Source organism: Vanessa atalanta, chromosome 13, assembly GCF_905147765.1.
Source record: "Vanessa atalanta chromosome 13, ilVanAtal1.2, whole genome shotgun sequence".
In the NCBI taxonomy this organism is placed as follows: domain Eukaryota; kingdom Metazoa; phylum Arthropoda; class Insecta; order Lepidoptera; family Nymphalidae; genus Vanessa; species Vanessa atalanta.
Window position 1 is genome coordinate 5,439,076 of NC_061883.1, and position 17,299 is coordinate 5,456,374.

At 32.7% G+C, this 17,299-nt stretch overlaps 1 protein-coding gene across 1 annotated transcript; it reads left to right on the plus strand.

Moving 5' to 3' along the window:
- The first annotated feature begins 1,064 nt into the window (after nt 1-1,064).
- On the plus strand, nt 1,065-12,403 carry LOC125068120 (mediator of RNA polymerase II transcription subunit 1). Its single transcript, XM_047677135.1, has 13 exons — nt 1,065-1,459; nt 1,955-2,088; nt 2,469-2,592; nt 2,896-3,012; nt 3,129-3,267; nt 3,872-4,118; nt 4,822-4,951; nt 6,002-6,124; nt 6,524-6,704; nt 7,346-7,580; nt 7,653-7,831; nt 8,276-8,684; nt 8,752-12,403. Exons 1-13 carry the CDS (start codon nt 1,301-1,303, stop codon nt 11,345-11,347), a joined length of 4,773 nt encoding a protein of 1,590 aa, XP_047533091.1. The 5' UTR covers nt 1,065-1,300; the 3' UTR covers nt 11,348-12,403.
- Nucleotides 12,404-17,299: the final 4,896 nt, after the last annotated feature.

The window sequence follows — 17,299 nt, forward strand, 5'->3', positions numbered from 1 at the left end:
TAAAGCAACCAAAATGTAAGAAAAATAAGTAAGATCACGTTGATTATTTAAATTGTCTTAATTTATTTAGTGAATAAAATTTTGGAAAACTACGTTAAACTATTAATAAAATAATTAAAGCGAGAACAATTCGCAAATAATAAGACTTATTAGAAAATATATCATAGAAAAAATCTCCGCAGAATTGTTTTTTCCAACATATTTAAGTAATTATTATGAAATAGCTTTTTGGCAATCATTTAATTTCCATGGTATGCTATACATTTATAGATGTCATTACATCGAAAGTACACTAAACATGCGTTTTTGCAATAAACGTTCCTTTGATTTCTATTGAACTTATAAGAGTGACTTAAGTCGTAGGCTTCGGTTTTGGGTAGATAACAAAATTTATCAAGATTTTTAGCAGAGGAAAAATATCCCTACAAAAATAATACCTAAAAATTAAATTTTATTTCTTGTGTTTTTACAAAATTACAGAACTAACATACAGGCTCGTCTGATTCATATCTAAATTTATTAAAATCTACTTCCGTAAAATTTGTTTCCGAACGTTCATTAGGTGGCATGAGCATCCTACGATAAAAAGATAATATTACAACACTGAAAAAGCTTTTTGAGATTTATACAAAGTCGGTTCCAGACAAGTGTTTTATTATTTGCAAGCCTTTTTAACTATTAATTTAATAATAAAAATTTTGTTTATTTTTTTCAAAAATCAATTAATAAACCTACCAGGCGCTTTAAAGCATAATATAACTTATGTTTAACTTACTTATTTATTTTTACTTATTTAGTTTACCGGTTTGGAACTAAAATCGTTAATCCATATGTACAAACTTTAATGGACATCAAAACCAAAGTGATGTACAAAATACAGAATAGTTGCAAATAATCTTCCAATTTAAAATTTACAACTGACATTTGCTAATTTGTGATCACATTACTATCAGGTCTAGCACAGCTTTTATATTTAAAGGAACACTAGCGCCTCCTATATAATAGTTACAATTCTATTTAGTCGGATAATAGCAAATGGCATCGCATTCACTTGAAATGACAATTTGACAGTTTGATTGCTCGAGCATAGCTAAAAGTGAAGTAAGATATTAGATATAAAAAATAACCATAAAAATCTAAACTCAACAATAAAAACTACTCAAAAGGAGCAATTTGAGTCTTGAATGAATAAATAAATCGTTATATATAAAAAAAAACACTTATACTCAGAGGTAGCACTGCACGAGAAGTTGTGTTATCAGTTTGTGTTTGTTGTTAAATTAGATAAAGTTTTGCAAGAATGACGGATAATAAAGCTTTAGTCATGGCTAATGCAAATGCAATGATGGATAAATCTAAAGAACTCCAAAAAGAAATTCTTATGGAAAAGCTAAGATCAAAAACGTCACAGTATAAAAATTTAAGTGAAACTTCTAAAGCTGTTCGCATGGCTATGCTGGTAAGTCGACATTAAAAAGATTATCTTTAACAGTATAAAAATATGAAACCTTGTTAGTATATGAAAATATTGTTGTGAAAAATCTTTAGAAAGCTTGTATTTTGGTATCTCTCATTCATAATTATATAGCAATAGAAAACTATGTTAAATCTGTGTTCATCAGGTCATTTGATTCCTAAATATATTCTATATTTTTGATTATACTTAAGCTGACTTCCACTTAAGTTAGTCATTAGAAAATTGTATGCCATAATTAATTTATTATAATATATTATTGTATTAGCAGTTATTTTTAACATACATTTTTGACATGAAATTGACATGACTTTAACCTGAAATATTGTAGGAAAAGAGGAATGAGAACAAATGCTTAACCAAAGAAATAGATATATATATTTATTTCATATAAAAAGGTTCCGTTATTATTTAAACTCACTACTAATATATTGCTAACTGAAATAAAAATCTCTAACTGATATATTTTCATTTTTCTAGGATAAGAGATGGGCAGTTGACAGTGCTGATCGAATGATACTACAAAAGTGTCTAGACAGTTTACAGCATTGTATTAAAGTGAGCTCATTACAAAGCTTAATCGAAAGGCTAGAATGCTTATCAAGACAACTTGGGTATGTGATGCAGCTTGAACATTATTTGTTCATTGGTTTCATCTTTCAAGTCATTCTCTATAATCTTTAACCGATAAACAAGAACTAAATTAATTACATATTTATTAAGTTTTTGTTCTTTATATTTTACTATAACTATATTTATTATGAAAATGAATAAAGTATAACTAAGAAGGATATATATAGGATTAAAACTGGTACTAACAATTTCAATGACCAACAACCAAGGCATAGTACATTTTTTTTTAATTGTGCCTATTTGTTCTTTATTTAAAACTACCTTCATGTTAATGTACTGTGTAAAATACAATGTCACATTAAATTATTAATCTATATAAAATGTTTTCAAACAACCTTATAATTTTGTATCTATTTTTCAGCTTAAAATTTGTAGTTGGAACGTCAGGTGTTAATTTATTTATATCATCAGATATGTTTTATTTGGAAATACTAGTGGAATCTTCAGGGTCAGTGAAAGATGTCAAAATACATCATGAAGGAAAGGTCTGTATTCTTATCTTGAACAAAAATGTTAAAAAATAATAAACAATTTAAAAAATTATAATTTTTAAGTGTTCATAAAAACATTATAAATGAATATTGATTTCAGAGTACAAGGGTTTATCGAATATCATAAATTATTTTATCTTAATTTTTATTGAAAAATTAACAATTTGCCTATGAATGTTTAGATTAGTTAAACAATACTCGCTTCTTCTTTAATAATGTTTAAAAGTAGCATTAACAGTTCTAATGTTCGTATTTCCTATTATTATATTTTATACTGGTGACAATACCATGCTACAGATAGAGCAGCAAAGCTGTGAAGAATTGGTTCAATGTATATCCCGGGGAGACTTTGCCGATTTCACAGCTCAACTAGAAGGCCTCACAGCCGTGTATCAATTGAATGCTGAAAAGAAAGTAAGTATTACTTATAAATTATTTACTAATAAATTTCCACATATGCCAAATTGATTATTTAAATATAGATCACTATAATTTGGACTTATTTAATTATTAATTTTTTTTTGTTTTAGGTGAAATGTAAAGCATTTAGTGCACTTCAAAGCTTAGAAGAAGATTTGTGTTCATTAAGACAATTACAGAGTTTTATTAAAGATCCTTGGGCACAAGTACACAAAAGTCCAATAGGATTTTTACAAAAGAGAAGAGGAGGTAAGAAATTTATTTTAACACTACAATTTGCAATCAACCAATTGAAATAAAGTTTGTTGTGATAAGTTTATTTTCAACTACATCAGTATGAACAAAAATAAAATTTAAACAGACAGTGTATTACTTGTGTTAAGAAAGTATTGCAAAGTTTTTAGTTCGTAATATTCTTCCTGCAAAAATGTTTTAAATTATTCGTTTTCACTTAAAGTATCTAAATATTGTTTACTCATATATACAGACATCTTTTAGTTGTAGCATTTGCCGCATTTATTAAATATACTTAGAACATTTTAAAATGCAGTGGAATCCTGTTAAGCAAGAATTGATAAATTGGATACTGTCTGGATTTATGAAAGAGATCTCAATTGACCCACAAACAATTTAGCCATTTTTCCTCATGAATAAATTTTTTTCTTCATCTTTTTATGTCTTGTTACAACAATTCATAATAAAAAAATTATTTAATTTTTTTTTGTACCCAAATAATAGTAGTGTTAACAAAACAACAAACTAAAAAACTTTTGACTGATTGATCAACTGATTTTTTTTATTCTATATCATATGTTCATAGCTGCAATTGAATAACTTATAATTATAATCTCAGGTCATGCAATGCGTCTTACATATTTCGTATCTCCGTACGAATTACTGGACAAGGATAAAGGGTTACAACCATTAACAGTAGAGTTGTTGACTTTGGGAAAGCCCTCGAATTCTAGCGGACTTGCATCCCTCATGGCTGTCTCGCACACGCCAATCGGACAATCCGCAACCGTACTACTCGAGGGATCTGCGGCCAACAAACTTCAGCTTTCGCCAATAATATCTGGCGGACAGAGACCAGGGAAAGGGTAATGAAATCATTATAAATTTGATTATTTGGATAATAATGTGAACTAAATGTAAGAAGTGATTGAGTAAGTGTAACCTTACCAAGTTATTAGTCTATGGGTCAACAGTATACTGGTCGACTGCCGATTTAAAAGACAGAGTTTCAATATTGACCCCTCGGTCATCATCTCTACTTCAAACTCACCTTGTCCATTCAACCTGTGGAATACTCTAGAGACATAATGTGTTTCCCCATTAGTGAAAATATATTTAGACCAAGACGCTTCTGTAAAAACGCCATTTATTTTTATTAGCATCTTTAACTTTACCAGTTACTTACCACTACGTATAATTGGGATCAAATGCAAGCCAATGTCACTATAGAACAATGTTACCTCATGACACATTGCAGAATACTTTAGCAGAATTTGTTTCGACTTAACTCAAATTGTTTGTGTTTAAAACTCATCTCGAGCTCGACTGTGAAAGAAGATATATCGAGGAAACCTACGTGTTTTGGATGAACATCTGTCACCAATCCTCATTAGAGTAGCGAGTTGGAATGAGCTCCTAATTTTCTTCTTGAACAGAACAAAAGCTTACGTTTACGGACTGTAAATGTGGTTTCTGTTTCCTCAACAACTGCAACTATTAATTATTTTTCAAACGCATTGAGCCATCTTGAAACAGTATGTATCGAAGTATAATTGATTGTATTTACAGAAGTGGCCCAGTGTACGCCCCGCTAGTGCCGCAAAACAGTGCAATGCTGCCAGCTTGCTTCACCTTAAAGTTATCACAGCCGACGCCTTTATGTTCTGGCCTCGCTAAACTCATTCACGCAACAACAGAGGTAAACTTTTAATTTGAAAAATTGTATATTTTAATAATCATAATCGTGTATTTGAATTAGTTCTCTGTACCGGTATATAATTAAATATATAAGTACCGACGTTACAGTTGATATGCTATGTATGTATATGTATTATGTACATATGTGGACCATGCGCGTCTCTCAAAGAGCTTGTCCAAATTGCAATTTAAGTTACAGATATCGTTAAAATAAATATCCTATTTGTGTAAATAAAGTTTATAATAATAATAAAACAAATCGTGATCAATATTATATATTATAACCTGGGCCCAAAATATTCGTTAAGAGGTAAATTTAAAGAAATTAAAATACTGACGACGAATGACTGTCGCTTCACAATTTGTTTTTGATAATGTTATGTATGTACGCAAAAACAAAAATTTCCAAATTGTGACGTTCGATTTTCTATTAACACTAGGAACAAGAATAAACTTGTTACTCCAAGTACCCGATTACACAAGGTTAGTAACTCTTTTTTGGGGCAATGTATACGTTTTTACAACAGGATCCCAGAAAACGTTCAAAATTATTCAATTATAAAATTCAAAAGAATCGCTAAAGAGTGTTTGTGTGCTAGAGGGTATTACAACACTAATGACTTTTTAGTTGACTGCACACCTTGGGAATTAAATGATCGCCTCCAGGCTGTTTCAAATAACTAAAATATAATTATCATTGTACATGCAATATGGTAAAAAAAAAAAATATATCGCGCTGAGTTTCTTTCCCCGGTTCTTCTCAGGTCCGAGGTGCTAAATTCCGAACCGGTGATAGATTTTTGACTATCAATAAGCAAGTGTAAACATTTCTATATTGAATAAAGATTTTTGACTGACTTTGACTTTGAATAGATGTAATGTTACAAAGTTTCATTTATTTTTGAATATACATATTTTAAACATTATTATTTTCTTGATTATATTTAAAGTTATCTATTAAAAACTAAAAACTAAAAATTACATCTGTAATCAAAGTTTTCCGGATTATCTAAAGATAATTAAGATATTTATATAAAATTATTTGTTCCAGGTTGAAGTTGCAGGAGATTGGGCAAATGCTAAGCCCATGTTAGGTTTAGTGGCCCAGCAGTCTTACAACAAGCTAGCACAAGGCAAGATAATAGAGTTGAATCTTAGCAAGGGTTTGTTCGTGGTAAGTGGAAGTTATGTTCGCTTAAAAGATGTACCAAAATAATCTTATATAAAATATGAATTTTGACGGCTTATGTGACTTCTAAAATGCTTTAAATTTCCCATCCAAAATGCATCAAATTTCCTAGTCCTACGCCCTCAACGTCAAATCGCGTCCCACTCCTTCTCTATAAAGATTTGAAAGTTTCATATCAAACTTTTTATCGATATAGGAATTAACTATACCACTTTAGACATTTACAATCATTTGTGTGCATTTAGCTTATCGCCCCTTTCGCCTTAGTCTTTACAACCCGGTTCGCTACAATAGAGACTGGAGACGGAGCAAGGGATCTCCCCATGACATATAATACAAAGCAGCGAGGCCCCTCGTATTACGTCACTAACCGTGGTGCCGCAGAGCCTGCCGGAGCAGTGGCAGTGCTACTTCCTGTGCGAGACGCGCGCGCTGGAGGGCTGCGTGGTGAGCAGCGTGCCCTTCACGCACCCGTCGCACGTGCCGCCGCTGCTCGCCGCGCTGCGCCAGCAGGCGCTGTTCAACGCGCTCGTCGCCAGCTGCGTGCGCCTGCAGGCCAAGCAGGGTACGTCCCGAGCCGGGCCCACGCCGCGCCGCACTCATACGAAATTAACCATTCAGAAATACTTTACATAATTAACTAACATCGTACCGACTATTGAGGACAGTATTTTTAACTTTTAATTATTATTGTTATTATATGGCAGTTTTTTGTACACTGCCATATCAAAGATGTCATGAAAGGGGCAATATATTTATACCTTAAGTAGTTAAGTAATTGACCGTCTGTTTCGTTTATTATCAATACCTAGAAATCAAATGTTTATTACTAGCAGAAAAAAATATGTATAACCTATATTCGTATGGAATCTTCAGTATATAAGTATTTAATCTGTACATTGATGAAAATTCCATATATAGAATTGTATAAGCAATCGGTGAAGGAAATGACGGAGCTGGGCTCGGTTAGTTGAAAACTTATAAAAAAAAAAACAGTAATATTACCATACCATTAGTCTGAATACTTGCTTATACCGACTGTACTTATACAAAATAACTTATGTATATAATAACTTCTAAAAAACATGATTGTTTGCGTATAAAATTATTACACCATATGTGTATATATACTATAATGACGAAATTTTTATCACAAATTTATTTTTATTATGAATACTAAAATAATTTCGATTGTCATCTTTACAGTAATGGAACTCGAAAGTGTCCTAATGTTCGAGGTGAGCGCGCTGTCGTGGCAGCACATCTCCATCTCGCTGGAGCACCCGCTGGACGAGAGCATGGCCACGGTGGAGCTGGAGCTGGCGGACCCGGCCGCGCCGCGCGCCTCCGTCTACACGCTCAACTCGCCTCCGCGAGATCACATCGACGACTACATCACGAAAGTTCTCCAGAAGAGTCATTCGATTCCCATCACGCTCAGGTGACCCACCCGCTCGTCCGACGTTCGGTGACTCGTCGAAGATTTGTCTAACCGAAGCCTGAAATGTTTTAGATCGCTGATCAAAATCTGGGAGAGGGAGGCCGCGAGTCGTAGCAGCTACTCCGCTTTGGAGTCAAATTTTAGCTGTGGCCTGGGGGGCATCGATCCCGGGGGTGACGTGAAGCACGAGCCCGGGACTATGCATGGCCGCGCCCTGTACCCCACCAATGTGAGCCATCCCCACCAGGGAGGTGAGTGGTACATTACAAATTCTTAAACTGCAATCGGTCATAAATATATGTATAACCTATTCGAACCTCAAGAGGAGTAGAGACAAGGAGTTTCCTTGTCTTTAATCCTCGTGGTTCGCAAAATAACTTTATATAAACTTGTTTAACTTTAACATCGAATTGACGTGATATCATGTGTAGAGATCTTGAACATTCTATGTTATCGATTCTCGAGAAAATGGCGTTTTGAGTAAAGTGTAGTATTTTATAATATAAATAAAGATACAGTAATTAAAAATTGTTTGTAACAAATCGCAAATATAAAAACTTAAGCATTATTTTTAAAACAATTTACACTATTAAATTAAGCTATACGTGTACCCCTGTGTGTATACCCTAGATGTACCATCGTGATTGAGAGTCTAGAAAATAAACATTATAAGCACATATTTTCCGAATTTTCAGGTACTTATCTTTCTGAACAGCAACATCATCTATCTATGATGTGCCAGGATTCTAATACAAACGAATCAAAAACCCAAATAACGGAGGATCGTAAGTCCAAAAAGCGTAAATCGGATACGACCATTTGGCCTTCGAACCAAAAAAAGGGTAAACCGGGAATGAACGATATGATGGATTCCGATAGTGAAAGCGATAACTCTGAAGCTTTTGGTAATGATGATAACACAATGAATAGTAATTCAACGAACGATGACATAGAAGGTCGGGAATCGTCTGTGTCTCAAAACGAATTTGCATCAGACTTAGAGCTTTCCGGCATGGATGCGACAGACGCCCTCGGTGGGCAAGATAACAGAACATCATCTGATATGGATAATTCCAATGATGGAGACGTTGAGGACATAATCAGGTATGTTCGTTATTATATCAATCGGGTACAAAATGTGATATTAACTAATGAAATGAAACTGTTCCAGGAATTCTTTTCACAAGTCTGAGCACAAAAGGCAAAAGCTGAAAAACAAGGAAGACTCTCGAAGTGGTAGAAGCACATCATCATTACTTCTAGACCTCACAGACGGAAAGTCTTACATGCCTTCTTCCGTAAGCATAACGCCTATAGGGTCAAGCTCTTCCAATCCACCGAGCTCGGGATCTGGATCAAACATCTCGTCGATGTTATGCCTGGACCGCAGACCGGGCATAGAAATTATACCAATAACTGCTGCTGCACCGGCCGCTCTACCCAGTTCCATAACAATAACACCTATTACATCTTCACAAGTAAAATCACTCGATGATCGCATTCGGTCTGATAAAAAATCTAGCAAATCAGGTGAAGAACGTAGTAAAGAGAAAAAGAAAAAACGACGTAGGGATGATTCTATGGGTCCTCCAGAAAAAATACCACCTAAACAAGATCCTTTAACGAAACCTGTATCCGTAAGTATAAAACCAACTGACGGATCTCCGATGCGCCCAACTTCCCCAAACTCCATTTTACGTAAATTTAGTCCTAGTCCAACTCACGGTAGGTCAGTATCAATAACTAAATCGCCGAGTCCCAGTAGTGTCAAAGGTATAGGCAAACCGTCAGGTACATCTAGCCATCATAGTAGTCCTAGACATTCACCAGTACAAAACAGTCCCAAACACCTTCCTGGATACTCGAGTCCAAAAAACCACAGCATTTCTTCTCCTAAACATAGTTCATCGGGTTCCGGTAAACCCAGTATGTCAGCACTTAAGTCGGCAGCTAGTGGTTCCCCTTCCGGGAAATCTGGTACCACGGGATATGATTTAACAAAAAAACTTTCAAAAGAGAGTTATAGTTCGAGTTCAGTAACTTCGAGAGATAAAGAAAAGAAACATTCCAGTTTGTCTTTTTCTAGTTCTGATAGAAGCAGTCCAAAATTAAAAAACCCGATGAAATTGAAACAATTAGAAATTACCCCAGTCACGTGTGACAGTCCCATGACTGAACCTCTAATATCCCCACCTAATATTGAAGTGAATAAATCTAATGCGCCCAGTCAAGCTCGTAACAGAAAAGGTTCACTCAGTGCTGTGATAGATAAATTAAAATCTGCTCAACATTGTGGCACCGACTCCGAAATTACCGTAAAGTCTAGTTCATCAAGTAGTAGTAGTAGCAAATTTTCTGATCCAAAAAATAGCGCTAATAGCAATTTAAAAGTCAATGAAAGTAAAAATCCAGAATATATGGTTAAGCCAAGTCTCGATGGTATGAAAATAACAATAAATAAAACTAGATCAAAAGAATCCTCCAGTAGTTCAAAGTTAAATTATTCTAGCTCCAGTTCTAGTAAACAATCTTCTCCTCAACTCACCCCACCCAGTCAAGGGTCCCCAAAAACTCATACTGGCTTAAAACCAGGTGTAATTAGCGGGCCTGCTTCGAAGAAAACACAAGTTATGCAATCCTCTAAGTCTGCTAGTTTGTCATCTAGTTCAACTCCTCCTAAAGCAAACATGAGCCCTTCAGAGCAATCCGGTTCCAGCAATAGCAGTAATAATCCAAAAGTGCCTTATTCCAAGTCATCCATTAGCAATTCTGCCGGTATTAACTTATCTAAATCAGGATCAAAGTCTAGCTCTGGATCCCCTAAAAGTAGTAGTGCAGATCTTTCAAAAATTATAAGAGATAGAGAAAGAGAAAAAGCTAGAACTAAGCTTATGAGTAACTCAGAAAAATCTATTTTTTCCTCAAAATCTGAGCGTCATTCAAGTCCCAGTAGCTCTAGGGATGACGTAGATGGTGATCGATTTAAAAATTCGTCTAAAGATGCAAACTTTTTGGTTGAAGGTCTAATCAAGCCACTAGATACAAGTAAATTTCAAATACCGAAATTAAAAAACCAAAATACTCCCGATAAAAGCAGTCCAGTCTCCCAGTATGATAGTCGTTCTATGGTTAATGACTTTGCCCGATCTATGGACCAAGGTAAATATTCATTTTCTCATTTTGACAATTCAAGTAGAGGCGTAGACTCTATACAGAAGTCGGTATATCCCTTAAATGTACCAAAACCTCTATTGAATTTGGGTGGATTAAGTCCAAAAACTATTCCACCTGGCAAAAGTGACCAATCGGAATATTCTAAAGCGGTTTCAGATAGCATTTCAAAAGGAGGAAGCCCGCAACGAAGTAAAGACGACTCGAAAGAAGGTTACTCGGCATCGTATCCGCTGATGCCTCTAGATTTTAAAACCGATATGGCCAAGGGGTTCCCAGCACCAAAGGGAAGTTCCGAAGATAGAAAAGGTGCTGATTCTTGCATGAAACCTCCCGCGAGCGGATCTGTTGCGCGGAGTGGAGCTACAACTCCTCAAGAAGCAGCTGAAATGTTGTTAGATTTTTCCTCTTCTTCTGGAAGTAAAGTTTCGGGAATGGTTGCTGTTAGACCTGTATATCCTGCATCTCCAGCCCTTTTGCAGTTGGCCAAGAGCCCTGCACCATCTCCTTTAGTAGCGCCCTCTCCTCATTCTAATTCACCATGTATTACGGACGATGAATTAATGGACGAAGCGCTCGTAGGTCCTGGTAAATGAAAAGACATCTTATTCAAAAGACTCGATGAATTAACAAGAAGCCAATTATTGTTATCCTTAGTTACTTGTATATTACCCTAATAAAGGATTCTAATTTATGCATAAGCATTAATAACAAGTGAATCTCTTTATTCTAAACATTTACATTGACTTACACCATTGTTGAAGAATGAACGAAGGTAATAAATAACGTTAATTGCTTAGTCTCAATAAATGATGAAAATAACTATGAAAAACCAAATTGTATCAGGGTCTGCTTATTATTTTGTCAAGGTAATGAGTACATAGGTACGATAGAGATATGTCTAATGTCTATGTTACCACTAACAACATTTTGATTAAATATTTATTGGACTAATAAGGTGGTTTTGAATTTATCGAATTAAAAAAAAAAATGTGAATCATTTTAGATGTATTATTTTCTCATTCTAATTATAAATATATCTCACTGTTTTAATTTATTTTATAACTGTAAGTAGCTTAAACGATTTATTTTTTATTTTTATGACTAACTCTATTATTATTTTTTATTTGTTCAAATAATATACTTTACCATTTTTCAGTTCATTTAGAATTTCAGTGTTGTTAATTTAGTATAATTCACTATAACATTAAATAAGTTGTAATCATTGATCGCACTCAACTTTGATTATAGACATTAATTAATGAACTGAAAATTAAATGACGTATTTTTCACAAATTTCGATTAAAATGTTTACGTCGTGCATCTCTTTTTGTAAGTGATAGTTGAAATAGCACTACATAGCGTGTTCTTGTAAACACTATTTTATATTGTATAATATAATAACGCCAGACGTATTGAACGTTCAGTTAACATGAATATCAATGAGTTAATAGTTATAAATAACATCAACGTTTATTATTATTCTTAGAAAAACATTCATGAGTAATATTTAATTTTCGTAAGTTTATATGTATATTAAGTTGTCGTCTATCAAGAACTAAATTATTATATTTTTTTTTAAATTATTCATTAAACATATTATTTTACTAGAAGATAAGACCTCTATAATAATATAGGTGTCATACTTTTAAGAGAAAAATATGACCAATTGCCATGTATTAAATATAAATTATATCAATAGTTATTAAATACGTTTTGTGTTCTTGTAATTTAAAATAAATATCAAGCAAAATACTGTTAAAATTATTTTATAAGCTTGTAAATAAATTATATTTCTAGTAACAATTTCAAAATCAATAAACCGATAAAGCATTTACATGCTAATAGTTAAGACGAAAGCATTAAATGTGGAGGAAAAAAAGCACCTTTTATTTTTATATTATATTTATTAAATACCCTTAAATTTAAGTCTAAACTACATTCACATTATTACCGTTAATAATAAAACCTTAGAGAGCTTGGGCGGTAATAACTATAATAAGGATAATAAAAATATCGTTGACGGTAAGGATAGGGTCTGAAACGTCTTCTAGCAGCAACTTGCTTACGCGGCTTTTGTCTTCTTTTAAATATAGGAATAGGCACAAAACCAGCCGCTGTATCCATTATTTCATCCGAGTCTCTATTAATAATATCACTGTATTTAAAATCGCTGTCTGCCACTGGAACCATTTCATCCAAATTAAAATCACTTGGATCTTGTAAATTGAATTCATTTAAACTTACTGATTCTTCTAAAACGACTTCATTAGTTGGATTTTCAATATTTTCCATAAAAATATCTAATGGTTCTTCGTAATTCGTTTGGCTTTTATTTGAGTCAGTAAATTCATTGAATTCATTGCCCTTTTGGTCATTTTCACTGCTGTTGAATGAATTTTCGGCACTAGTTATCGATTCATTAATTTCTTCTTTTAACGTTTTTTCGGTTACTGTTCCTTTTAATAGAGAGATTGCATCAGCAATGCTTAACCCTATCACTAACAACAAAACTATGTGATACTTCATTTTATCTGAAAACAGACAAGAGTGAGCGTTAGGATTGAAGTAGTAATTTTTTTCTAAAAATAAGGCCTTATATTGTGAAATTTCTAGGTCAAAGAAAGGTGACATATTGGTCATGGCATAAATATTAAAGTTAATATTTACATACTAATCACAAAAGTAAACACAATAAGTAATTTTACTTATAAAATTCGTTTTACTAAGAACTTTTTAACAAATACAAATTATATTATTTTAGTCGAGATGGTGTAGTGGCTGATGATCGAAGTCGCGATTCCTGTATATGTTTTTAAATTAAAAAAAATCCTATCGCAGTCAACGGATTTATAAGGCAATCTGCGTGTATCGTGAGACCTAGCTGTGGGACTTAATTGTTTACTAATACTTCATCGTATAATGTATACGTTTAGTAAAAAAATAATTCAGTACTACGTGTGAACAAACAGTATTTCCTGAAATAACATGTCAAAAATCTGCTCTGTTGAACTTAGCATTATTTGCTATAATTTGAAAAAAAACTTAATCCACTTTTAATTATATTAAACAAATATTTCAAAGTTCCTGTACACTACTTACATTAAACTAACACCTGACTTGATTTCGATCTGCTTGATATCTTCTTTGAGCTTGAAAATTTCTTCTCTGGGCCCTCGCCCTTTCCCTTCTTTCCCTTAACGCTTTCATTGCAAAACGGGGAAGAAAAGGATTTTGCGATTCAGCTGTTTCCATCATTTCGTAGTCGGTGGATTGTGATAGCGAATTTTCATCTTGAATTGGCTTTGCTCGGCACTGCACGAGGCAAATAAGTAAAATAAAAGTAATTACATTAAAAAAATTAAAATATGAAACCATTTTTAAAACTATAAAAGAGGACTGGATACTGTGATGTCTAATCCCTATATAATCCGTTTGTTCTTAGTGTCTGGTTATATAGGATGACATAACCCTGCTGACACACATAAAATGCATTTGTTTACAATATAAATGTGTTTTAGGAAATATAACGGATCATGAAGCCGCTTCCAATTATCGCGCCCTCGTTCAACGCTATAGACCTTTCCCTTCTCTGACGTAAAAAAAATGCATTGTAATTTGAAAAGTAAAAATTTGCAGTGTCTTCTTTAAAATATATATAGATACATTACCGGAAAATAATATTTAGCTTTTGGGGTAAAATTGCTAAGGTAAGAATATGGCAAACAATATATAAATTACCTGCTTATATTTAAAATTAACCAACATAATGTGCAAACAGCAAAGGCAAGTCAAGCAAGAACATTGACATAATTAAATACCAAGTATGTAATTTGTTTATAAGTATGCTTTACAAATACCTTTATACTAGAAACAGTATTTTAACGCATGACTTTAATTTAAACATTGGTCAGTAATCCTTTAGTTACGAGTTTATTCGCTACTGTTGCAATAAAATTATAAACAAAACAACACCATCCAAATTCTTATACCGAATTACTAGAATTAACAATAAAATGAGTTCTTGACTATGAATTCGGCCGTAGTTCACACACATCTGTAACTGTTAAATAATAATGACTCATCAATAAACAGCGATAAATCAGTAATGTGCCAAGAATAGTATAAACAATCCATATTTCTTTGAAAATAGCTTAATTCTCTTTAATTTACATTGATCATATTTCGTTATTTAATGTACTTACCTAAATAAATACTCTGCATAGTTTTATTTGAATTTATAATAAGTTACAAACTACCAAATACCATCCAACCAGCTGAGGAAGCCAGAATCACACGAGGACTAATCAACAAAGACAAACTCCGAGTCAATGAAGTAGTCTTCGTATGTTCAATATAAATTTATCGTCAACAATTTGCAATCCAAAAATTGCATTTGTGCGGCTGCCTGGCAATAAGATGCAGGGTCATTAGGTACAATAACATAATTAAAATTATAAAAATGTGTATTTGTTTACTTTTTGCTCAATCGCGCTTAACAGCAGAACGTTTTTTTTTTTCTAAAAATAATAACATTGACGTGAATTTGTCGTGCAATCGGGGCAAAAAATATATTTAATACAGAACAAAAATGTTGTTAAATATTATTATATAATTGTTCAGCTTGAAGACATGCTAGTTATTCTACTTCTAAAATAAATAAATTTCTTGAATATTTTTATAACAACATTTATTTTTAACATTGAAAACAACCTTGTTTTTTAATTAAGTAGAAAAAGCTAAATTTAAAGGTCGTAGCGACATTTTATAGTATAGGCAAATATCACTGGTGTCCGCTTGTCCGATTACGGCAGTTTTCAACAGAGACTCATACATAAAAGCACTTTCTATTCCAGTACTTTCGTAGTTCGATGAGTGGTTGAGATCACGATCGAGGAGAGATCAGGTGCAAGAGTCAGGAGCAAATCGATCAACCAGTTTTTATCTTCCTAAACAGGGCCGCTACTGACAAGTTATTGACAGATGAACCCAATAAATAATTATAAGACGGAATTTAGAACCCAAGACCTCTACAAAGGATATACAATAAGGTATAACTAGAAGACAGTTAAATAAAATATATATTTATATACTTAAGATGCAGTTATTTATATAAAAATATAGTATTAGTAACATAGAAAGTGTAAAAGTTGTAGAAAACCAGTAATAAAATGTTTAACTAATTCCTTGTACGATTTTAGCAACATTGTTCGACATTAAATCTTCCACGTTTAATTGTTTTGTTGTTTTTTTCTTTAACATTTTTTAGTAAATTACGAGTAATGGGGTAATTTTTTTTTTATATTATAATGCTTGTAATGTATGGATGAACAGATTTAAAGATCAATCTAGTTGTTTTTTTAATGACCAATACGCTTACCAATAGTGCACAAGGTACATAATTTGCAAACTTACTTGTAAAAAATCATTTAAAGGTTTCGAAGCCATTATAATTATCAATCAATAGGAATTTTCAATAATAGAACAGAAATAAATTACTTTTTAATGCAATCTTTCATCGTTATATTTATTTCTATATATAACTTTGACTGTAATAATGTATTATAATAAAGTTACCTAAGCAAAATTTTTATATCATTTTTTTTTAAATCGACCATGCGCAATTATCGAACTTAGTTATTAAATTAAACGCCCTACCCTATCTCTATTGAATGTGTATAATTGATGAATGAATTTATATGACTTATTTGTATTATTATTTAGCTTCGTTGGTAAATAATCTGAGCATCCAGGACGGGTTCAAATCCGTTTCGAGTTAGTAAAAATTTTTCGATTTTCTATTCAATAAAATCTTAAGTCCAGTCGGTGGTGGATCATGGCTCGTGTTTACATCTGGCCTGGATCACGAAGGCACGTAAATCTGGTATTCCTGATCATGATGTCTGAATTATCTTCCGTTGGACTGTCGTTCCATAAGATTATTAGCGTGAGGGAATAAGGATTGGATAAGCATTTCCAAGCACTGTAATACGTAATGCGTAAACTGGTCCTTAAGTTGCCGTGACCGAAATTCAAGACGACAATTTTATTTTATTATTATAAACTTAACATTATATGAACTTACACAACAAGTTAATAGTTTTCCAATATAAATAATAATTATTATTATCGCTTGATGTAATATCGACTAATGTAATATTAAATTATTTAAATAAATCCGATTAAAAGTTTATAAAAAATTAGGATTTCCGTAAAAATATATTTATATCTATAAATAGATGTAAACAAATGAATTTTGTATATAATTAATGTTATGAACATCAAATTATTAATATTATTTCAATCTTTTTATCAAACTCATATTATCATAGGATCGTAACTTTCTGTTATAATAATTTCTTTGAGCCGAGATGGCCCAGTTGTTAGAACGCGTGCATCTAAACTGATAATTTCGAGTTCCAACCCAGGCAGGCACCACTGAATTTTCATGTGCTTAATTTGTGTTTATAATTCATATCGTGCTCGGCGGTGAAGGAAAACATCGTGAGTAAACCTGCATGTGTCTAATTTTCACAAAATTCTGCCAC